The 24540-nt window shown below is 48.3% G+C and overlaps 1 protein-coding gene across 1 annotated transcript in view; it reads right to left on the bottom strand.

Annotated features, from left to right (window-relative positions):
- Window positions 1–21591, bottom strand: part of LOC119965065 — a 111987-nt gene extending 90396 nt beyond the window's left edge. Inside the window, exons 1-5 of the mRNA XM_038795317.1 lie at window positions 21216–21591; window positions 13454–13632; window positions 12011–12216; window positions 5860–5997; window positions 3262–3445 (exon numbers count right to left, since the gene is read on the bottom strand). Coding sequence (XP_038651245.1) covers window positions 3262–3445; window positions 5860–5997; window positions 12011–12216; window positions 13454–13632; window positions 21216–21318 — 810 coding nt within the window. The 5' untranslated portion in view covers window positions 21319–21591. The remainder of the gene's footprint in view (window positions 1–3261; window positions 3446–5859; window positions 5998–12010; window positions 12217–13453; window positions 13633–21215) is intronic.
- Between the last annotated feature and the right edge of the window lie 2949 nt (window positions 21592–24540).

The raw sequence follows: 24540 nt of genomic DNA, 5'->3' as shown, positions 1-24540 counted from the left end.
GGGCTTCGTCGGGGCCGATTGCAAGTCACCTGACTCGCTCTGAGGTAAAGGAGATGCCCATAAAGCAGAGGGATGAGGTGCCGAAAGGGCAGGGCTGCCGTTCAAAATGATGCCCTGATCTGCAAGGAACCATTCCTGCTGACGAGATCAACACGCCAACAGGAACTAGATTAAACTGTGACCTTGGCGGGGAGAAACAACCCGAGGCTAAAACAAACACCAATGTGCCAGTGAATAGCGGGATGATTCTCTGCGCTGCAGCCACCGAGAAGCACCCTGCCAAACACACCCAAAAGCAGACTTTAATATTTGTCCACTGAATCGTAACCTGGACGGGATTCTCCCAACCTGTGGCAGAGTGTCCATGCCGTCGTAAACGCCGTCGCTTTAACGATGGCGTGAATGGGCCGCTCCCAAGACTAATTTTGGCCCCAACATGGGGCCAGCATGGCGCTGGAGCGATTCGCACCGCTCCAGCTACAGATCCCGGCGTGAACATTGCGCCGTGGGATCCGCGCATGCGCAGTTGCACTGGCTCCAATGAGGACATCGCAGTGGCACCGGTGCCAACGCGCGCATGTGCAGTGGCCTCCTTCAACGCGCTGGCCCCGACGCAACATGGCTCAGGACTACAAGGGCCGGCGCATGGAAAAGGAGGCCCCCAGCCACATCGGAGGCCCCTCCCGGGTCGGACACCCCCTTCCCCCCCAAAAGGCCACACACCCGACCCTTACATGCCGAGGTCCCGCGGGCCCAGAGCAGGTTACAACGCCGCCGGCGGGACTCGGCTCTTTTCTTATCATTCGGGACAGAGAATCGGCGGGCTGGCCACGTGGAGCAGCCTGCGACCGGCGTCGCGCCAACCACACTGGCAACAATGGTGCCGATTCTCCACTCTGCTTAGAACAAGGCTGGTTCAGTTAGACTGAGTTACGACATTGGGATTAGCAGAGAGTCGAACTCATTGAGAGGTGCTAATAGTTCAATAAAACACATTGAACTCACTTCAAAGTCTGGAGCATCTTTTACTCAAAACTGCATCAAGTGGCAGCTTGTGTTATTCCAAATCACATAACACAACACTTTCAGCATTCACTCCCTCTGGCTCTGATGCACAGTGACAGCAGTGTGCACTATTTAAAGGATGTACTGCAGCAACTTGCCAAGCTTCGTTCGACAGCACCTTCCAGATCCATGACCTCTACCATTTAGAAGGACAAAGATAGCAGATGTATGGGAACACCACCACCTGCAATACACATGCAATACTGACTTGGAAATATATCACGATTCCTTCACTGTCACTGGGTAAAAGTCCTGGAACACCCTACCTGACAGTACTGTGAGTGTACCTAGACCACAGAGACTACAGCGGTTCGAGAATGTGGTTCACTACCACCTTCTCGAGGACAATTAGGGATGGACAACAATAGCTGCCATAACCAGCAATGCTCACATCCGATGAAATATATTTTTTTTTATATGAGTAACTCACACATCCAAGTATTAAAATCGCTTTACCTCAAAATTGATCATGATTTTGACACAGGAACTGTGAATGGTATCAGACTTCCTTGAGAAACCCAATAGCTAAGGGCACCATTTAGGATGGTACTGAGCCAGACAGGCTAGTGGCTCTGAGACTGAACTATTAGTGTGGCCATGGGTAAATTGAGTTCAAATGTCAGCCTCCCTGGTATATTACTAGCCCCATTGAAAGGTAGGGTTTCAAATCTGGTTGCTCGTATTCTTGGTGGTTTCATGGCATGATCTCATGTCCCTGCTCCAACATTACCTTCTCACCATTGGTCATTCAGCCACTTGGCATCCCTCCCCCCACCATCATTGAAAATGAGAAAAATAGGGCAGGATTCTCCGGTCCTACATGCGTATGCATTGCGGCCGCACACCATTTGCTGGTGGCCATTTTCTCTTTTCCCGCCACTTGTCAATGGGGTTTCCCATTGTAATCACCCCACGTTGTCAGGAAACCTGTGGGCAGGGGTGCGCTCCCAGCAGGAAAAGAGAATCATAATCACCGGAGAATTCCGGCTGTATCCCTTTAATGCTTCCTATGGTTTTTCTCCCTTGTTGGCCCCAGCAGAGATTAGTCTTACATTCTTGGATAATCCTGGAGTGCTGATAACCCAGTTGAAACGTCAAATCAATTGAATGGATTTTGTTCGAATTCCACTCCTGATATAGGCAGCCTCTTCAGTGCTGTACTGAGGAAGTACTGCACTGTTGGAGGTGCTGTCTTTTGGATGAGATGTTAAACTGAGCTCTGTCTGCCTGTTAAAGATTCTGTGGCACTATATCAAAGAAGAGTGTTGGAAGTTCTCCCCTGTGTCTGGCAAAATTGGCTGATTCATTTAACTGCATAACAACTGCATCAAACCACTTAATTAATTATGAAATTATTTTTGGATGTCATAAGGATTTCAAAGAGTCATAGAGTCCTAGAGCTCCGCAGCATAGAAAAAGCCCTTCAGCCCATCGTGTCTGCGCGGTCAAAAACAATCACTTAACCATTCTAATCCCATTGTCCAGCACTTGCCTTGTATGTCTTGGCATCACAAGTGCACATCTAAATACTTCTTAAATGTTATGAGGGTCCCTGCCTCCACCCTTTCAGGCAGTGAGTTCCAGACTCCCACCTCCCTCTGCGTGAAAGAGCTTTTCTTCACATCCCCTCTAAATCTCCTGCCCCTTACCTTAAGTCCATCTGGTCATTGATCAATCCACCAAGGGGAAAAGTATCTTCCGGTCTACTCAATCTATGCCCCTCATAATTTTATTCATCTCAATCATGTTCCCCCTCAGTTTCCTTTGCTCTAAGGGCAACAACCCAGTCTATCCAATCTCTCTTCATAGCTAAAACACTCCAGCCCATGCAACATCCTGGGAAATGTCCTCTGCACCCTTTCAGCAGGGTGCTATATAAATGCAAGATTTTTCTTTCTTCCTGAATGTGGACATTGAAGGAAGGATGTATGAGGTTTGGTTGTAATGCTGCCACAGTTGAATACCTTGCTTAGATACACTGCCTCGACTGTTGAGAGAGGATTGGATGGTCTCTGACAACCCAGTGGGAGCATGCTCCTGCAGCCCGAGAGGAGTAATAGTTGCTAAATAAAATAAACCGTGGTAGCCCCATCCTAGGAAATTGTCCGCCAAGTCCCTGAATTATTTCAATGGTGGGGGTGGGTTGTGGGGGGAGGGGGGGGGGGGGGGGGGGGGGGGGGTAATGAGGGCACTCACCATTTCTCCTGAGCTTGGATCAAAGATGGACGGAGCCAGGACGCCACAGCAGATCCAGACAGAATTCACACAGGGCACAAAGCAGAGGCTGCTTATAAACCTGGCGAAGTGAGGGAGCTTCATGATCAGCTGTCCATCCTGCGACCAGACCTTCACACTTTTATCAAAGGAGCCGGTCATCAGCCTGGATAGGGTTGAGGGTGAGAGTTTGTCAAAATTGAAGGCTAATATCTCTGTGGGCAATATTGTAAGGTTAATCCAAATAACATCATCCCTTCCAGCATACTAATAACCTGATGGAAATTCTCACCTCAATCAACCGTCTTCCTTCCTCCAAATTTTTAAAAAGTTTTTGGGAAATGGGTACTTCTGACAAGGCAGGTATGACGTGTGCCCATTCTTATGCTGGTGAACTTTCTTAAACTTCTGCAATCCATGGGGTAATAGTGAGGGAATTCCAGAATGCCGACCCAGAGACCATGAAGTATTTGTTTGAGAGACAAGTTTGTTGTCCTCAATCGATGATTGTCAGAGTCAAGTAAGTGTTGTCTACACTTGATCCTTCGCACGCAGAATTTTACATTCCCCGCTGGTGGGTTTTGTACCTGATGGGGGGATGATCATAAAACTTCTCAGATGGCCTTTCAACCGGGTTCCCACCCACCCTGACCTAGGCTTTCCCGCCCACCCTTGCATCAATTGAGGACTTTAAGTGGCCAACTATTAACCACTTCAGAGCCATTTCCTGCCTAGCCTCAATTCTCAGCCTGGCAGGAGGAGCTCAGGGACAGGAGGGTAGCCTGGAAATGAACTATGTGCAGACCTCAGCTGGAAGGGGGAAGTGGTTGGGTGGGAGCAGCTCCATCAGCAGCCAGCTTTTATCATCGAGCGCTCCCATCCAACAAGTCCAACCCCTGTGGGGGGGCTCCCTCACCCCACCGACTTCTCTACCAATGCCCACAGCCCCCTTTGACTGCTCCTCTGGGCATCACATCCCCTTCCCACACGGAGAGCCCCACAGTGACTTGATCGTAGATTCCCCATAGTTTGAACAAGGGGACTGCTTGCAGTCCCAGTCCTGTCCACTACAGTTTCTGGTGCTAGAGGGATGAGAGAACTGCCAGCCAATCCGATTGATTGTCAGCTCTCAGAGGTGGGACTTCCTCCCAAGTGAGGGGCAGAAATCTCATATCCAGCCAATTCACGCTTGTTGGAGAGTTAAATAGCTGTGGGGCTCGGTGGGATGTTTGCCTGTTGTCTCTTCATATGGTGGGAGCTGAAACTTTGCCGTTCTTAAAATTTTCCATGATTGAGAATCATAGAATCCCTCCAGTGCAGAAGGAGGCCATTCAGTCCATTGAGTTTGTACCTACCCTCTGAAAGAACACTTTACCTCGGCCCACTCCCCCAGCCTATCCCTGTAACCCAGTAACCCCACCTAACCTTTGGACACAAAGGGACAATTTAGCTTGGCCAATCCACTTAACCTGCACATCTTTGGACTGTGGGAGGAAATCGGAGCACCCGAAGGAAACCCACGCAGACACTGGGAGAAAGTGCAGACTCAACACAGTTACCAAAGGCTGGAATTGAACCCTGGTCCTTGGTGCTGTGAGGAGCAGTGCTAATCACTGAGCCACCGTACACAATTTATGGTAAGTTCTCTATGGAGTATCTTTTTTCTCATCTATAAGTAAATATTGAACATTGAACACTTATTATATGGCCTTTACTAAGATGTGGATGGGCACTTTGGCTCTTTTATGATTATGTGCTCCTTGCCTGTCATAGTAGAGACTTGGAATGTGATTTAGCACGAGAAAATCAGGCACTGCACAGCCAAGTTTCTGGATCCAAGTGTCTGTTTTGTAAGGCATTCCAAAAATTATGGGTGGGATTCTCCCCTACCTGGCGGGGCGGGCCATACTGGTGCCGAGGGGTGGCCTAAACCACTCCGGCGTCGGGCCGCCCGGAAGGTTCAGAATCCTCTGCACCTTCAGGGGCTAGGCTGGCGCCGTGCCAACTGACGCCGAAGGGCCTCCACCGGCTGCCGCGATTTGGCGCATGCACGGGAGCGCCATCGTGTGCTGCCGTCATTCCAGCGCATGTGCAATGTGCAGGGAGGTTCTTCTCCGCGTCGGCCATGGCGGAGGTTGACAATAGCCGGCGCGGAGGGAAAGAGTGCCCCCATCGCACAGGCCTGCCCACGGATTGGTGGGCCCCGATCGAGGGTCAGGCCACCATGCCCCCCCCCCCCCCCCCCCCCCCCATAGAGCCAAGTCCTGCCGGTACGGACCTGATTCGATTTATGCCGGCAGAACCGGCCGAAAACGGGCGGCCGCTCGGCCCATCGCGGGCCAGAGAATCGCTGGGGGGGGGGGGGGGCAATGCTAGCGGCCGCCGACTAGCACGGCGCAATTCCTGCCCCCGCCAAAACCCTGGCGCCGGAGAATTCGGCAGCCGGCGTTGGGGTGGGATTCACACCCCCCCGGCGATTCTCCGACCCAGCGGGGGGGTCAGAGAATCCCGCCCTATATATTTAGAATCTGGAGGCACCCTCTGCCATACTCGTCAGAAAGATTTCACTGCAGCTTTTACCTCGTGCTCTCGTATTCTCGGACAATCATCAGATTTGTGATTCCTGCATCATGAGCATTGTGGTTACAGTTGACAACCTGTAGGGTTTTGCTATTCGGATATGAGCTGGTGTTATAGATGATGAGTTTCTTGTCGTACCTGGTCAAACAAGGGGAGCGGAAATATTTGTCAGTCCAAGAGTGAAAATAAACACTTTTATTTGAGATATCCACCCCAGTCTGAGTACCTCTTTCAGCTCCCCCCCCCCCCCCAGCTTCTTTTTAGCTCTGTAGCACAGGAACAGGAGGAGGCCATTCAGTCTTACTATCCCATTCTGCCATTCAATCAGATGAGATGATCTGGGCCTTTCCTCCATTTACGTGTTTTTCTCCAACTCACTCAATATTCTGCCCTATCAAAAATCTATTGTCTCAGGATTAAAAGTTCCCACTGAACCCGGCCACCCATAATCTTTTGTGGGAGTTTGCAACAACTTTCCACGGACCTATTTGTGAAAGAGTGCTTCATCACGTCAATCCAGAATGGCCAAGAGCTGTACTTGAAGAATATGTTCCATTGTTCCTGACTCCTCCGCCAGAGGAATTCGCTTCTCTGTATTTTATTTTAACATTCATTTTAACATTCTCAACACTTCAAGCAGATTAACCCTGGTGAAAAGATGCGATTAAAATTTGTTTTTTAAGTTCTTTTTTTTATTGCGCCTGCTTTAAGTGTTTTTAACATGTTATCTATTAACTTCCTTTGCCTCCTCTCAGAGTTCCATTTCACTATGATTATCTCAATATATCTTCACACTTAAGATGGGTGGCACGGTAGCACAGTGGTTAGCACAGTTGCTCCACAGCGCCAGGTTCGATTCCCGGCTTGGGTTACTGTCTGTGCTGAATCTCAGGTAAATGAGATGCTGAATGCATGTTCTCACTGTGTCTGCGTGGGTTTCTTCCGGGTGCTCCGGTTTCCTCCCAAAAGTCCTGAAAGATGTGCTTGTTAGGTTAATTGGACATTCTGAATTCTCCCTCTGCGTAACTGAACAGGCGCTATAGTGTGGCAACTAGGGGATTTTCACAGTAACTTCATTGCAGTGTTAATATAAGCCCACTTGTGACAATAATAAAGATTATTATTATTAAGCCTCTGCTGTTAGTTCTGTGCTGTTTGTAGAGCAATTGCTTGATGGTTATGTCAACGAGACCATAATGATATCAGTGGTGTAACAGTGGCATCAGGGGTCACATGACCAAGGGACTCCAAAAGAATGGACTGTGCCCCTTAAATCATGAAGCCAGGTAAAGATTGTACATAAGATGTTTTAGAAAAACTATGCCACCTATCTCAATTGCTTCACAGCTCCAGAGCCCCAGGTTCAGTTCCGGGCTTGGGTCACTGTGTGGAGTCTGCACGTTCTTCCTGGGCGCGATTCTCCGCTCCCACGCCGGGTGGGGGAATCGTGGGAGGGCCGCTCTGGCACCCCCCGCGATTCTCCCAACCCCCCCCAAAATAGCATGTCGCGTTTTGCCAAACGCCGCTCGGAGAATCGCGGGCCGCCGTTTTTCACGGCGACCCGCGATTCTCTGACGAGTGGCCTGCCGTTCCCGACCGGTTCACGTCGGCGGCAACCACACCTGGTCGCTGCCGGCGTGAACATGGTGCCAGAAGCTGGTTTGTGGCTTGTGGGGGGTGGAGAGGGGAGTGAGCACCACGACCGTGCTCGGGAGGGGACTGGCCTGCGATCGGTGCCCACCGATCGTCGGGCCGGCGTCTCAAAGGGACGCACTCTTTCCCCTCTTCCACCCCGCAAGATCAAACCGCCACATCTTGCGGGGCAGCGGAGGGGAAGACGGCAACCGCGCATGCGCGGGTTGGAGCGGGCCATCCCGCGCATGCGCGGCTGACGTCATTAGGCGCGCCGGCCGCGTCATTCTCGGTGCGCCGGGCCTTGACTCCAGCGACAAGGCCCCACGGCCGAGATTTACGGCACGTCCCTCCTAGCCCCCCGGGGTGGGGGAGAATAGGGGGCGAGGAGCGGCCTCCAACGCCGTCGTAAACCTCTCCGGGTTTCACGACGGCGTCGGACCTTGCGGAGAATTACGCCCCCCGTGTGTGAGTGGGTTATCTCTGGGTGCTCCAGTTTCCTCCCACAGCCCAAAGATGTGCCGGTTAGGTGGATTGGCCATGCTAAATTGCCCTTAGTGTCCAAAATTGCCCTTAGTGTTGGGTAGGGTTAATGGGTTACGGGGGATTGGGGGTGTGGGCTTGGGTAGGGTGCTCTTTCCAAGAGCCGGTGCAGATTCGATGGGCCGAATGGCCTCCTGCACTGTAAATTCTATGAAGTCACTTGTGGACTAAGCTAAAACTCTATAAAACATTGTGACAGAGCTTGAGGCCTCAGAAACTGAGGCCACAGACTGGTGATCCACGAATGAAGGCCTGGAATAGATTGACTTCAGAAGATCGAAATGGAAAAGTAGCAAAGTGAGGGGACAGTGAGACACGCACAATGTCAATAGCTACTGACCAGTCAGTACCCCACCCACAGCCTTTCCAACACATCGAGGATCAGCAACAGGACAAAGATGGGACAGTTTTGGTAGAGACAGTTCAAAGGATACTGGACAACCTCATGCTTACATGGAAAAACTTTAATATGCAGTGGGAGACATAGCTGATGAGGTCCTGGGCCGACAAAGCAGCGAAGCAAGCAAGGCCTTTGATAAGTATTTTAGCACTAAAATCATGTAATTTTAGAAAGAGTAAGTTCAACCAGAGGAGCCAGTGGCTGGGCAACTCCATTGATTCCTCCAGTAATGATGTTATAACAATTGCCTCAATTCATGGTCAGTGGGATCAACGACCTGCTGATGAATCTCTTACAATCCAAAAGGTGATTTGGCATGAGAGCTGCAAATAGAGTTGCGACAGCAGACTCGGGATGCAATTCGGGATCAGGGCTAGGGAGGGATCGACCCAATATGTGGGCCCAAAATTTGGAGCCCCGCCCACTGAAAAACCCTACAAAAAAGCTGCCAAAGGGGAGGGAAGAACCCTGCTACCTATTTTTAAATGTTTCCCATGCGGCTCTGAAACACAGCATTGTAACAGAACGTACCCAGCAGAGGGAGCCGAATGCCTTTATTGGAGATTGACTGGATATTTTTAATGATTCTGCAGATTTAAAGCACAGTTTAAAGAAAGAGTGAAAGAGCCAGTTTTTTTCTGAAATACAGTCAGTGAAAAATAGAGAATTTCAGGATGAAGAGTTCTTGGGGGACATGAAAGACCCCAATAAGCAGTTCTGTTCTGCTGAGCTGGATATCAAAGGTTCCTGAACAGAATTTAAGTGGGACAAGGGGGCCTCCGTCATGGTCTTTTCAGACACTAACACTGGTTTAATAATGTGGAGATCCTGATGTCAAAAATAAAGCCATAGGGTCCAGGAAGCACTGACTTCAAAGTGAAAGGCCAGGCCACTATGACCCTAAACTATAAAAGCAATAAATTAATGGAACTCTGCGTTCTGCCGAATCAGCAATGCTCAGCAGGACAACATGTTGAGGCTTTGGTCACGTACAAAGGGTGGAAGAAGTAATACATGACAACAGAGGAGTTTAGGAGTACGTTTTCTGGGAAAACTCTACTCCTAGATGCCAAATCAGTTTGTTTCGTTACTCGTAGCAGGGTGCCACATCGAAAGGACAAATAGCAACATGACAAGATGCTGCATCAATGAGTTATTTCTCCTGTTACAGTGCCGACATAGTGGTGCTCAGGATTAGTGATGGTTCCAGAACCTGGCGGTGAAATCATGCTCGATGTTGACCTGTTGCAGCTAAATTAACTTGTTCAAATGGATATGCACCTAATGTCCTCTATTGATGACAATTTGGCAAAATTGTGCACAAGTGCCCTTTTTTACAAAGGTGGATGCTAACACTAGGTTTTGGTAGATCCCCTTTGACATAGAACCAAGGATTTTAACTTCATTTATGACTCCTTTTGGTCACTTTGTTTCAATAATCTTCCTTTCTGTAGGTCCTTGGCACCAGAAACCTTTCAATCCACCACATCCAACATCCTCGAAGGCAATGGAGGCATCATTGCCACATGGGTATTGTTTCATCCATGATGCTACTCAAGGCGAACATGATCATGGTGTCTGGGAGGCTTTAAAAGTGCTTTGAGAAGACCACCATTAATTTTTTAGGTCACATCATCCACCAGAAATGGATAATGGTAGAGTCCAAAAAAAACCAAGACACTTCAAGAATTTTCGCAGCCCAAGAGTGCAGATATCCTCTGATTTTTAGGTGTGGTCGATTGGTTGGACCATACAATCCATAGACAAATGGTGATGCAGAGAACAGCGTCAAAACCATCAAAATGTTGATCAAAAATAATAATGACCTATACTCATATTTTAAACTTAAGAAGGGTAATTTTGAAGGCGTGAAAGCAGAGCTAGCTAAAGTGAACTGGAAAATTAGGTTAACAGTTGGGTCAGTAGAGATGCATTGGCAGACATTTAAGGAGATTTTTCAGAATAAATACATTCCATCCGTGATTAACATAAAAAGTTCAAAGTAGTATAATAATGATCTTTATTATTGTCACAAGTAGGCTTACATTAACCCTGCAATGAAGTTACTGTGAAAAGCCCCTAGTCGCCATATTCCGCCGTCTGTTCGGGTACACGGAGGGAGAATTCAGAATGTTCAATTCACCTAACAAGCACGTCTTTCGGGACTTGTGGGAGGAGACCAGAGTACCCGGAGGAAACCCACGCTGACAAGGGGGGAACGTGCAGACTCCGCACTGACAGTGACCCAAGATGGAATTGAACCTGGGATCCTGGTGCTGTGAAGCAACAGTGCTAACCACTGTGCTGCCGTGCCGCCACTGGTATCAACTTTAAAGAAAAAGCATTAAATTGTACAAAAATAGATGACAGGTCAGAAGATTAGATTGGACACAAAAAACAGCAACAAATTACTAAAAAAATTACCAAGGAGGGAAAAATTAGAATACAAGGTAAAGTTAGCTAGAAATGTAGAGACAGATAGTAAGCATTTCAATAGATATTTAAATGCGTAAAGTTAACAAAGTGAACATTGGTCTGAAAGAAAGTGAGTTTGGGAATTGCTAATTAAAAGATGACAGAACGGTAGCATTGTGGATAGCACAATCGCTTCACAGCTCCAGGGTCCCAGGTTCGATTCCGGCTTGGGTCACTGTCTGTGCGGAGTCTGCACATCCTCCCCGTGTGTGCGTGGGTTTCCTCCGGGTGCTCCGGTTTCCTCCCACAGTCACAAAGATGTGCAGGTTAGGTGGATTGGCCATGATAAATTACCCTTAGTGTCCAAAATTGCCCTTAGTGTTGGGTGGGGTTACTGGGTTATGGGGATAGGGTGGAGGTGTTGACCTTGGGTAGGGTGCTCTTTCAAGAGCTGGTGCAGACTCGATGGGCCGAATGGCCTCCTTCTGCACTGTAAATTCTATGATAATCTATGAGAAGCAGAGCCTTTGAATATTTTTAAGGCAGAAGTAGATAGATTCCTGATAAGCAAAGTGGGGTGAAAGTTTATCAATGGTAAGTAGGAATGTAGAGCTGAGGTTATAATCAGATCGCCATGATCTTATTGAATGGCGGAGCAGGCTCGAGGGGCCTACTCCTGCTCCTGATTCATGGCCGGGATTCTCCCCTAACCACTGTAGATATGCATACTTGCAGTAGGGGGATGTATGGCTGTACCTGTAATACAGGTTCCTCCGGTAAGCCCCTGCCGGCTAGCTCCGCCCACAGGGAGCTTGTGTATAAATATGCGTGTGAGTCACTCAGACTCTAGTCTTCAGTTGCAGCCGGAGGAATAGCATCACACAGCAATAAAGCCTCGATTGAACTTGTCTCTCGTCTTTGACTATAATTGTTCGCGCCACATTAAGCTGTGCTTAGGTTTTCTGAGTTTGTTAAGTGGCAAGTCTCACTGTGAGGGGAGATGGTATACTTTATAGCACGTTTTTATCAGACTCTGCTTTATACTTTACTCTCTTTCTGTACATTTAGCCACATTATTACTTCAAATCTTTTCAATATAATGACAATATGTGCCACAAAAGCCTAATTGTCTTCATCTCTCTTTGTTGCATGGGTACTCACCCAGCAGAGTATATCCGTGTATCAAGGCAGACTACAGCCGACACAATGTCCTTATGTCTGCGATCAGTGAAACTCTTGCCCACATCTAACACATGACCAGATTCCTTCTTGTCATCCAAAGTAAAGACTCTGAGCTGCTTTTTGACTCCACAGATGAGCTGATGCCTCCGGTGATTGATCGCCATGCAAAATATAGATGTATTCAACTGGAAGCAAAAGGCAAAATGAACAGAAGCAAATACTGCACCTTTAAACTACTCATTCATTTGCTGTTTGTGAGTTCTCACTGCGCAATCAGTGTTTTTTTCCTGCATAGCAATAGTGACTGCAATCCTAAAATCATTCATTGACTGTAACATCCTGCGATATGAAAGGTGCTAAAAGTATTACAAGTTCTCCCTTTCTTTCTTAATTCAGTATACCAATGCACCAATTAAATTATTTATTACTAGACATGCAGGTATCACTGTGACTCATTTCTGAGGCAGATGACTTTGGGTGTAAGCTCCACCCATGAGACCTGAGTTTGTAATCCAGCCTGAAATGCTGAGGGACTCCATTGTTGGAGATGCCATCAGTCAAAAGTGATGTTGAACTGAGGCCCTCTCTGCTCCCTGAAGATAGGAATGAAAGATCCTGTGGCAGTATTTGAAACTACATACAAGAGTTTCCCTTGATATCCTGGCTTATCCCTCAACCAGTTTCACTAAAGCAGGTTATCTGGACATTATGACAGTGCTGTTCGGAGGGATTCCTGCTTCATCTTGAGTTTGCTTCCCCAAGTCAAGTCTGACCCACAGCGCCACGATCCACCACAGGTCGGGCAAGGAGGCAGGTCCTGAATTCAACCCAACCAGAAGTGGAATTAAACTCTGTGCTGTTGGCACCAATCTGATCCACACCGGCTGTCCAACCAACTGAGGCCCCAAGGAGTCTAGGTTGCTGGGGTAACGTTCACTTTTACATAAATGTTGCATCCTGGAGCTATGGATAGTGCTGGTTGAGACTCTAATTTCTTTCCATCGCACGGCTGACCAGGTATCTCTGCCACCCTTACCACCTGCCATTGATGCTTGGCAAGGATTTAAAGGTTGATACTCAACCTATTTGGCTACTTTATAAATGCACAGTCCTTGGCCATCAAGTCCTCGAGTGGGAATTGAACCCAGTGCTTCAGACCCAGAAGAAGGAACACATTGCACTCCGAGGCTTCCTTTGGGGATTATACTGAGTGCTGTATTTCCTACATTAAAACAATGACTGCACTTCAAAAGTTTTCCTCTTATTCTTAACTTCCTTATTTTTAATAGTGGTCTTTAGAATTTAAATTTTTCGTCATTGTACACTTGTGTCAACTTCTTGGCAATGCAGAATAAACACCATAATGACAGCAATGGAAAAGTTCTGAGGACGAAAGAGAAAATCCCAAGATACAGCACTTACCATAATCCGGTCAAACACTGTGGCACCGACAGTCCACACCACAATAGTCCCATCATTCGACGCTGAGAGAAGGAGCTTGGGTTCAGCCCAGTACAAGAACTGAGTGATCATACCAGTGTGCTCAAAAACTGAGAAGCTCAGTTGTCCAGTTTCCAAATCCCACCATTTAATAACACCGTCTGCAAGAGAGAAAGTGCTCACTGAACAAACTTGGTACAATTATTACATGTGTTGTGACAGCCCTCATGAGGACTACGGGGAATCACTTATCGATCTCCCTGTGAGGTTCGTGGAATACGAGTTCCCATGGTAACAGGCAAAGGCCTGTCCAGCTGGGATTCGTTAAAGAGCCTTTTAACTGCCGTCCGATATCCGGACTAGGTCTTCCATTAGTTCGGGGTGGGGTGGGGGGGAGACACTTGTGTTGTACATGGTGCAGCTTTACTTTTGAGTTCAGAATAAATCTGTTTAAACCTTCCTCTTTGTGTCTCCTGGATTACTACACTGGTGATGAAGAGCAAGGATGGAGTTCTAGACAGCCCTGCTTTAAAAAAAAAGCAACAACTCTGGATTTGTCACTATTTAAGAAACATGAGCCTTATGATGCCAGTGTGGAGCTTTGGCCCCAGTTTGTGTGAATGGCACAGAAGGTGATGACCGACCAAAGGTAATCCTTTTGATCCGTGAGGAGACCTTGGGCACAGGTACACAAGGACTTTACCAGGCCCTTCATGGTTTCAATGATTTTAATCTTCCAGCACCATGACAGAGAAACTCCGGCAGTCATTTTGTACCCATGGGATACCCAAGGTCGTCGTGTACCACAATGGGACCCCCTTCATCATTGGAGAATTCCAGGTGTTTGCAAAGTCTAATGGGATGAAACACATTTGAGTGACGTCATACCAACTATCTTTTAACGGTCTGGCCGAACGGGCGGTCCAAGTGTTTAAAAGTGGCATGAAGAAACAGACCATTGGCTCACTCGACACCAAATTGACTTGGTTCCTCTTCAATTATAGGATCACGCCACACATCTCAACGGGGCTTGCACCAGCGGAATTGCTGACAGGCCGGCGCCTCAGGACCAGACTCAGTCTATTGTTTCCAAACTTTGATGGGGAAGTGAAGTCAAAGTAAGAGTCGCAGAAAAGAAAAACCTACCTTACCCAATGACGCAACAGGACCATCAGGCTGGGAGATACTGTCTATGTTCGCAATTTCGGAGATGGATCCTGGGAGTTGTAGTGGAAGAGGCTGGCCCCGTATCATACAAGGTCATGCCACTTTTAAACACTTGGACCGCCCATTCGGCCAGACCGTTAAAAGATAGGTGGTATGGCATCGCACAGATGTGTTTCATCCCATTAGACTTTGCGAACACCTGGAATTCTCCACTGATGAAGGGGGTCCCATTGTGGTACACGAGGACCTCGGGTATCCCATGGGTACAAAATGACTGCCGGAATTTCTCTGTCATGGTGCTGGAAGATTAAAATAATTGAAACCATGAAGGGCCTGGTAAAGTTCTTGTGTACCTGTGCCCAAGGTCAAGACCAGGGAGAGGACTGTTTTAAAAAAAAACACATGGACACATGGATCATCTCAGGAGCAGGAAATCCTCTACTGCGGAAACTACTCCAGGCAGGGTGACACCCTCAACGTCCTTTGAAATTACCTCCAGGCAGGGGATTGTTGCAATGTTAAACTAAAGAGTCATCCCCTAGGAGGACGAAGTTTCGGGGTCAGAAATGGAGACTGAGGTGACTGACCTGCAGTCAGAAATCAACATCAAGGAAGGGTTCCCATCAGTGGCCCCTCGATGCTCAGTTAGGAGGCGACAGTCCCCCGCCCCCCCACTTCACGCCCCCGAGTCAGGTTCTGCTAATGGTGGACACAAGAGTGAGAGGGAGGATTTGGCCTGTGGGGCGGGGGTATCTGATAACCCTCATGAGGATCATGGGGAATCACTTATCGATTTCCCCACGGGTACGTAGAGTATGAATTCCCATAGTTACGGACAGAAGCCCGCCCAACTTGGACTATTTCCTGAGCCCTTTAAATCCCATCCCAGACCCGGAAGGGGAGTTCCGTTTGTCCCGGGCTGGATCTCTTGCATTGTACGCCATGGGTGCTGCTTTCATTTTAAGTTCAGAATAAATCTCCTTAAGTCTTCCTCTTTGTGCCTCCTGGAGTACTACGTATCCCATACTCAGAGTTTTACCTAGGAACGGGAACAGGCCATTCAGCCCCTCATGTTCCACCATTCATTCAGGTGATGGTTAGACTGTACACTGTACACTAATTCCATTTGTCCAACAATATGTCTTTTCCTTTGATGCACTTCCCTTACAAATAGCTAACGGTCTTGATCTGGAAAGCTCCAATTGACACCCAGCACCCACAACCTCCTGAGGACGAGAGTTTCCGATTTATCCTCATTGTGGAAAAGCACTTTCTGATTTTGCTCCTGAATAAGTAAACTCTAATTTTTAATATTTCTGCCAATAAAGAATAAAAATGGGAGCGATGCAAATCAGTTGCCGAATCTCTATCACCGTTATCTATGTTCGGACAAGATCCATGCTGGTGAATCCACTGCTTTCTGGGAACAGCATATCCTAAGGGTCAAGTAGATGAAGGTAATTGGGTTAGGACAGCCAGTGACTAATGAAGGACTACTTGTCTAGGAGTGCCGTGGCGCTGAGTATCAATATGACATCTTGTGTGGGTGGCAGTGTTCTCTTATTCTTTCTCATATCGCCCTCTACCTGGTATGTGCAGCAGAGGCTCACAATAAATGGACCTCAATGGAATGATTAGGATCCATAGAGTCCCTACAGTGCAAATGGGCCCATTTGGCCCATCAAGTCTGCCCCAACCCACTGAAAGAGCACCCTACCTCGGCCCACTCCCCAGTTAACCTGCTCATCTTTGGACACTAAGGTGCAATTTAACATGGCAATCCACCTAACCTGCAGATCTTTGATAATAATCCTGCTGCTAAGCATTTTGTTTCCCAGAGCAGAAGGGAGTAAACACTGGGAAAACAAACAGTTGCTACCTGATAGTCTTTGCACAAACATTGTGATAAAGTCCTGTGCTGTCAGGAATCTACAACAAATTGACTTTATTTGATTGAGATGTGAGGAGATAGGATTATTTACACTTCTACCTCAATAAATTGTTGATTTCAATTGGTTTACTGACAGTCCATTGAATAGTCTTGTTAAAAAAAAGTTCCAATGCGCTGCCCATCATAATTGTACAGCTGTTGTTATTTTTGGGGTGGGGGGAGTGGGTGAAAATGCCAGGCAAGGGGAATTTTATGATTTACTTTTTGCTAGATTTATTTGTGAACTAGGATTTAAAAAATATTGGACAATGCCAGCAGGTCTGACAGCATGCGGAGAGAGAAGGGAGCCAATTATTTAAGTCTGGATGACTATTTGAGTCTGGATAACTCTGAGTCAAAGCTAGAGAACTGGAAATAGAGTCAAATTTATACTGTACTAGGGGCATGAAGTGGTGAAGCTGGATAGGGGGCCAAATCTTTCCCTGATGCCAGTTTTCACACCTGCCAACTAACCCATCTGAGATTGATAAGGAAAGCCTTCAGAGATACAGGCCAACAACAGAGTAAAATAACTTCAAACATAACACGTGGGCAACGGCTCTACAGAATAGGCCCAGGTAATAAAATCTCTTCAGTCTGTTTGATTTCACCTTTCAGGGACATCTCATCCATTTCTGCTTAATCTCCGTCTGTAACGCTGGGAGAAATTACACCTCTTCTGAAAGGTAATCTTCAACAATGAAGTAGCACTTCATAGATACATGGAAGATAGGAGCAGGAGGAGGCCTTTTGGCCCTTCGAACATGGCTGATCATCCAACCCAATAGCCTAATCCTGCTTTCTCCCCTTAGCCTTTGATCCCATTCTTCCCAAGTGCTATATCTAGCCGCCTCTTGAATATATTCAAAGTTTTAGCATCAACTACTTCCTGTGGTAATGAATTCCACAGGCTCACCACTCTTTGTGTGAAGAAGTGTCTCCTTATCTCTGTCCGAAATGGTTTACCCTGAATCCTCAGGCTGTGACCCCATGTTATGGACACACCTATCATTGGTAACATCTTCCCTGCATCTACCCCGTCTAGTTCTGCTGGAATTTTATAAACCTCTATGAGATCCCCCCTCATTCTTCTGAACTCCAGCGAGAACAATCCCAACCTAGTCAATCTCTCCTCGTATGACAGTCCCGCCATCCCTGGAATCAGTCTGCTAAACCTTTGCTGCACTCCCTCGAGAGTGAGAACATCCTTCCTCAGAGAAGGAGACCAAAACTATACACTATACTCCGTGGCCTCACCAAGGCACTGTACAATTTCAGCAACACCTTCCTGCTTCTATACTCAAAACCTCTTGCAATGAAGGCCAACATACCATTAGCCTTCATTACCGCCTGCTGCACCTGCATGCTTACCTTCAGCGAATGGTGCACAAGGACACCCGGGTACCGCTGCGCACACCCCTCTCCCAATTTACAACCATTCAGGTAGTAATCTGCCTTCCTGTTTTTGCTTCCAAAATGAATAACCTCACACTTCAGTTCTGTGATGGAGTAGCAGCTATTAGGCAAACTTTAGTTCTGGCATTGGAGATTCAGCCCACAATCTTCTATCTGTCTGATGGAAGTTGACACTCTGCTTGCCTTTCTTTTTCCTTCCTGAGCCACATATCCACAGCAAGTATTCCCTTTGATTGCTTGGATAATCTGGGAATGTGACTTGGCAAGGACAATGTCAGGATTCTGTTTCGACATCCTGGGCAGGTACGCGGTCAGTTCCAGCCCCGTGTGCCCGGAGTCACAACACAAGTGAATCCACCAATAAATACTCAAATCTTTGGCCCTTGGCTGCCCAATAATTACAGTCACCAGATTTGTGAGTTAAAACACAATTACTGTTTATTTATACCAAGAACTATCATGAAATATGCAGTAAATACAACTGGATAACAAGAAGCTAACACCTACTACCCCCTTTAACTGTCCCAGCCTCTACCCACACACACAGTTTTTACAGATGCACCATAGAAAGCATCCTATCTGGCTGCGTCACAGCCTGGTATGGCAACTGCACGGCCCAAGACCAGAAGAAACTACAGAGTCGTGAACACAGCCCAGTCCATCACACAAAACCACCTCCCATCCATTGACTCTGTCTACACCTCCCGCTGTCTTGGCAAAGTGGGCACCATAATCAAAGACCCCTCCCACCAGGGTTATTCTGTCTTCTAACTTCTTCTATTGAGCAGGAGATACAAAAGTCTGAGAACACGCACCAACAGATTCAAAAACAACTTCTTCCCCGCGTTACAAGACACTTGAATGACCCTCTTATGGACTGAACTGATCTCTTCACACATCTTCTCTACTGAATAGTACTGCACCTTGATATGCTCACTCGATGCCTGTGCCCATGTATTTACACCCTGTATTTATGGATGTCCTATGTTTTTTCATGTATGGAACGATCCGGACTTATTGTATGCAGAACAATAATTTTCACTGTACCTCAGTACACGTGACAATAAGTTAAATTCAAATTCAAGCACAGAGGGGTGGAAACAATAAGGATGAAGATCAAAAGATAAAAGTCTTTGCTTCAAATGATGGTTCTTTAGCACGCTTTCCTCACAGCACGCTGGTTGATCAAAGCCTCTGGTTTACAGCTGATGATGGTTTTCCTTCCAGAATCATTAATTCAGGGTCCCCTTGGTTAGAAAATGCAGCACTTACAGGCATTAGCCTTTCTGAAGAGACACTTTAGTGCTTATCAAACTGAGCCTTCACTATTCAGGTCTATATCTTTCTGTCGAGACACTCTATTTCATATCAAATCTTGCTTTCAGCTTGTGGTTTGGCTTCAGGGGAGGGATTCTCTGACCCCCCGCCGGGTCGGAGAATCGCCGGGGGGGGGGGGCAGCATAAATCCCGGCCCCGCCGGCTGCCAAATTCTCCGGCGCCGGGGATTTGGCGGGGGCGGGAATCAAGCCGCACCGATTGGCACCCGCTGGCAGCGCCCCCCCCCCGGCGATTCTCCAGCCCGCGATGGGCCGAGTGGCCACCCATTTTTGACCAGTCCCGCCAGCATATGTTACACCAGGTATTTGCCGGCGGGACCTGGCTGCGCGGGCGGCCTCAGGAGTACTGGGGGGGCGTGTGAGGATCTGGCCCTGGGAGGTGCCCCCACTGTGGCCTGGCCTACGATCGGTGCCCACCAATCCGCCGGCGGGCCTGTGCCGTGGGGCATTCTATTCTTCCACAGCAGCGGCTGTAGCGGTCCGCCATTGCCGGTGCGGAGACGAACCCCTCTGCGCATGCGCTGCAATGACGCCAGCACACACTGGCGCTCCTGCGCATGCACCAACTCACACCAGCCAGTGGAGGCCCTTCGGCACCAATTGGCATGGCGCCAAGCTCCTTCCCCGCTGGCCGGCGCGGCGCAAACCACTCTGGAGCCGGCCTAGCACATGAAGGTGCGGAGGATTCCGCACCTTTGGGGCGGCCCGACGCCAGAGTTGTTAACACCACTCCTCGGCGCCGGGACCCCCCGCCCCGCCGGGTAGGGGAAAATTCTGCCCCAGGTCTTTGCAATCACAAGAGAACCCAGGCTTGCTGGAAAAAGAGTCATCCCTCAGTGTGACCTTATGGAGATGTTTAGCTGGATGTTTTTTGTAGTGAGTTAGTTAGATCCCTTCATCCAAGCTGCAGAATCAAAAGTGAAAGCAAACTGGAATCTCGTGACTCTGAAAACATTCCAGTGGGATCAGATCCAATCACCACCTGTTACCGAGCAGAGCACAGTCTTTATGGGCCAATTAATTGGCCATCAGTCAAATCAATCAAACCGAGACATCACTGACACTCGCCAATCTGCAATCACCAATTTAAAACAGCACAGCCCTCTGGAGTCTCCTGTTGGAAGTAAAGGCACAGACCACTGCTTGAATTAAGGCTGCCTTAAAGACACATGTCCATAAATTATCCATGCATCAAAAATGTAACGGCAAAAATAACTAAACGGGAAAAAAGGGAATAAACAGAGAATAAACAAGAACAAATAGGAAGGACCCTTACAATTCATTGTCTTTCTCTCTGCTTTACTATGTGACAAAATAAATGAGAAATGGGGGATGAGGTAGTAAACAGGGGGAGAGAGGATAAGCAGTGGGTGACATGAAGTGCCAACTCAATCCAAGACGCACTTGGAATTTACTGTAAGTGGCCGTATAATCTGAAATAATAGAGAATTTTTTTAAAATCCCAATTGTCATCTTGGCCAAGTGGATAGGAAACTTTTCACTGTTTCTGATGATCAAGGCTCCAGTTTGAAGCTCCCAATGCATTAAGGAATACTGTACTCTTGGAGAGGCTCAATTTTGGATGTTAGGCCACTTTTACAAGTTCAGGTTGCTGCAAGGAATGCATGGCAGTATTCAAAGAGCCTGGTTACTGTCCTGACTAATATCTCTCAAGCAAAAGGTGATGAACTAGTCATTCACCTTGTTACGATTTTGGAACTTCACTGTGTTCAGTTTGATTACCAAATTTGTTCAAATTACAAAAGTGACGCTTCAGAGTGGCTTTGCGAAAGGCACTGAATAAATGCAAGTGCTTTCTTTCCTTTACAGTAATCGGTGAGAGGAGAGATTTGAAATATTGAGATTGCAGCAGTATCCCGCTTCGCATTCTTACCATCAAAGCCGGTCAGGAATTCCCTTCGAGCCAAATGATATCCCAGAGCACTTACTGAACGGTTGTGGCAGTCTGTGACTGTCAGGTGCTTCTGCATGGACATCTTGGGTCAGATGTACATAGGGAGGCACAGCCAGCAATCAAGAGAGGCAGATGATCAGTGCTGTTTGGGTCCTAGATCAACTACATGTTGATTCTCTGCCTCAGCTCATTCTCACGTAAGATATTCCAGAGAAATCCATTTGAAGCCACTTCATCAGTTCGGGCAAAGTTTAGACACACGCAGAGTAGCGAGTATTCTGTGGAACTCAGCTCCCCATTCTTGCCAGCCAGACGGCAGAATAAGTGGCAGCCCTGATTCCACAAGGCACAAACATTGCTGCACAGTTTCTAAACTTCCTGCTCTGCAGCCATGGAAACAAGACACCAAGTCAGGTGATTTAAAGTCAACAACAGGGGCCTCATGCCAGGTTTGAATTCCTTTGCTTCAGCTGCACTCAGCCATGATAGGAACTGAGAAAGGGAATGATCCTTTGTAAAATGAACTCTGTAAAGGAGATTAATGCGACACATTCATCACAAAATATAATATTAAATTTCCCAGGCTCTGAACTCTCACTTATTATTACTAAATTAACAATATTGCAAAGACAACGGCCGGTATTCTCCAAAATCCAGGCTAAGTGTTGACGCCGGCATCAACACCGGAATGTTTCACGCCGGTGTCAACGGGCCTCTTGGCCCAGCGATTCAGTGGTCCACAGGGGGCCAGCACGGTGCCAGAGTGCTGCACGCAGATCCGGCGCCAATACGTGGCCCTGCACCGCTGGCGCAGGTCCGCGCATGTGTGCGGCGGCTATTTCCGCACCGGCCCGTGTACATGGTGGCTGCTTCCACACCGGCGCATGCGCGTGGTGGCCGTATCCACGCCGGCGGCGTGCAACATGGCATAGCAACACCGCAGCTCGGCGCGGAAGAAGGTGGGCCTCCCCTCCCAGATCACGGGCCAGGCCGTCGTGGAGGCCCCCCCGAAGTCTGATCCCCCCTGCCCCCCTACCAGGACGGCCAGCGCGGCCGTGGGTCCGAGCTCCCGCCAGGTGGAACCAGGTTGGAACCACGCCGGCGGAACTCGGCGGGTCGATCATGGAGAATCGCCACGGGGGCACGTCGACCGCGTGCGACTGGCGCCGATTCCCGTGTCGCCGGCGTCGGAGTAGCGTGACGGAAATTTCCTGGCACGGGCTCGGAGAATCTCGGCCAACATTTGTCAAGAAACACAAATGACAGTAAAGCATAGGAATCCATGTTTCGAACGACTTATAGAATTGATCATTATCCATCATAACATGCAAATGAGATAATTAAATCCAAGTTTCTCTGAACTAAAAGAAAATAGATGGGAAAATGCACTTTACGTTCCACACAGCCTATAGGCAGAAGGAGAAAGGTCCCCAGCTCAGAACTGAACAGATTATAATCAAAATCATATTCATCCAGTGAATAATTGTAGTTTTTTTAAATCCTATTTTCCAACTTATTTCAGCTGAGTTGGCTGGACAGCTGGTTCGTGATGCAGAGCGAGACCAGCAGAGTGGGTTCAATTCCTATACCGGTTAAGGTTATTCATGAAGGCTCAACCTTGTCGCTTGCCTGAGGTGTGGCGATCCTCAGGTTAAATCACCACCAGTCAGCTCCCCCTCAAATGCGAAAGCAGCCTATGGTCATCTGGGACTACTATGGTGACTTTACTTTTACTATTGATAACCAAAAGAGTGGGCCATAGCGTGGCATTCGGCACATAGGTCCCAATCAGGACTACTAATCATGCCGGTCCCAATCCGGGATGGCCATTAAGGGTTAATTCTATGAGCCCCAGCTGCTAGGTCTCCACCCAACAGCAGGGGAGCTTGTATTCCATGAGCCCCTTGGTGGGGGGATCAATCAGGTCATCCCCGTGGATCTCATGAAGGTTGTCACAGCTACCTTGCAGGTTTCTGGAATTATTTCAACAGTGATCGTGCTATGTTTCAAACACTGAAATAAAAGTCATGAAGGGAAACATGGGAATCTGTACAACAATGGAATATTTTGAAAGGGCGTCTCTAAGATTGGTGGGTGAAAAAAATATTTATATAGTCAGGGTGATTTGGCAAGCCTGGGATTGAAGAATGATGAAAAGAAAATTTTTATTTTGTTCAATAAAGTGTCAGATACTATGGGCAATTTTGGGCCGGGATTCTCCGAGCCCACGGCGGCTCAGAGAATCGGTGTTGATGCCGAGACGGCCCGCTACGCCAGTCCGACGCCGGTACGCGATTCTCCAGCGACCGGAGAATCGCTGCCAGTCACACATGTGGTCGAAACGGCGCCGGTCAGCGGCCATTGAAAGAAGCCCCCGTGCCGATTCTGAGCGGTCGACCGGCTGAATTCCTGCCGGCGTGGTTCACATTTGATTCCACCCGGAGGGAGCTCGGCGTCGCGGCTGCGGTGGCCATCCTGGTGGGAGGGGTGGGGGGGGGGGGGGGGTGGGGGGGTTCAGTCTCCGGGAAGGGGCCTCCATGACGGCCAGGCCCACAATCGGGTGCCACCGATCGGTGGGAGCGGGCGATCCGGATGGGCCTACTTTCTTCCGCGTCAGCCCACTGTGTGGCTCTGCCATGTTGCGCAGTGTCAGCGTACAATGCATGCGCGGACCCACGGCGAGCAGTGCAGGGCCACGTACGGCAGCTGGAGCAGCATGGAGCACTCCAGTGCCATGTGGGCAACAGAATCGCTGGGCCAAGAGGCCCGTTGACGCCGGCGTGAAAAACTCCGCTGTTTACGCCAGCGTCAACACTTAGCTGCGTTTCCAGAGAATCCCAGCCTTCGTGTTTTTTATTTATTCATGGGATGTGGGTGTCACTGGCTGGGCCATCATTCATTGTCCATCACTAATTACCCTTGAGTAGGTGGTGGTGAGCTAGGTACACCCACTGTGCTGTAAGGAAGGGAGATTTTGACCCAGCGACAGTGAAGGAATGGCGATATATTTCCAAGTCAGGATGGTGAGTGGCTTAGGGGTGGAACTTCCAGGTGGTGGGATTCTGAGGTATCTGCTGCCCTCGCCCTTTTGGATGGCAGTGGTCGTGGATTTGGAAAGTGATGATGAAGGAGCCTTGATGAGTTACTGCAGTGCATCTTGTAGATGGTGCACACACCTACCGCTGCGTGTCGGTGAAGGGAATGAATGTTTGTGGAAGGGATACCAATCATGCAGGCTACTTTGTCCTGGAAGATGTTGAGCTTCTTGAGTGTTGTTGGAGCTGCACTCATCAAGGCAAGTGGG

Source organism: Scyliorhinus canicula, chromosome 4 (assembly GCF_902713615.1).
Source record: "Scyliorhinus canicula chromosome 4, sScyCan1.1, whole genome shotgun sequence".
Taxonomy (NCBI): domain Eukaryota; kingdom Metazoa; phylum Chordata; class Chondrichthyes; order Carcharhiniformes; family Scyliorhinidae; genus Scyliorhinus; species Scyliorhinus canicula.
The sequence above is the reverse complement of the archived record's forward strand: the minus strand, read 5'-3'. Positions and strand labels throughout refer to the sequence as shown.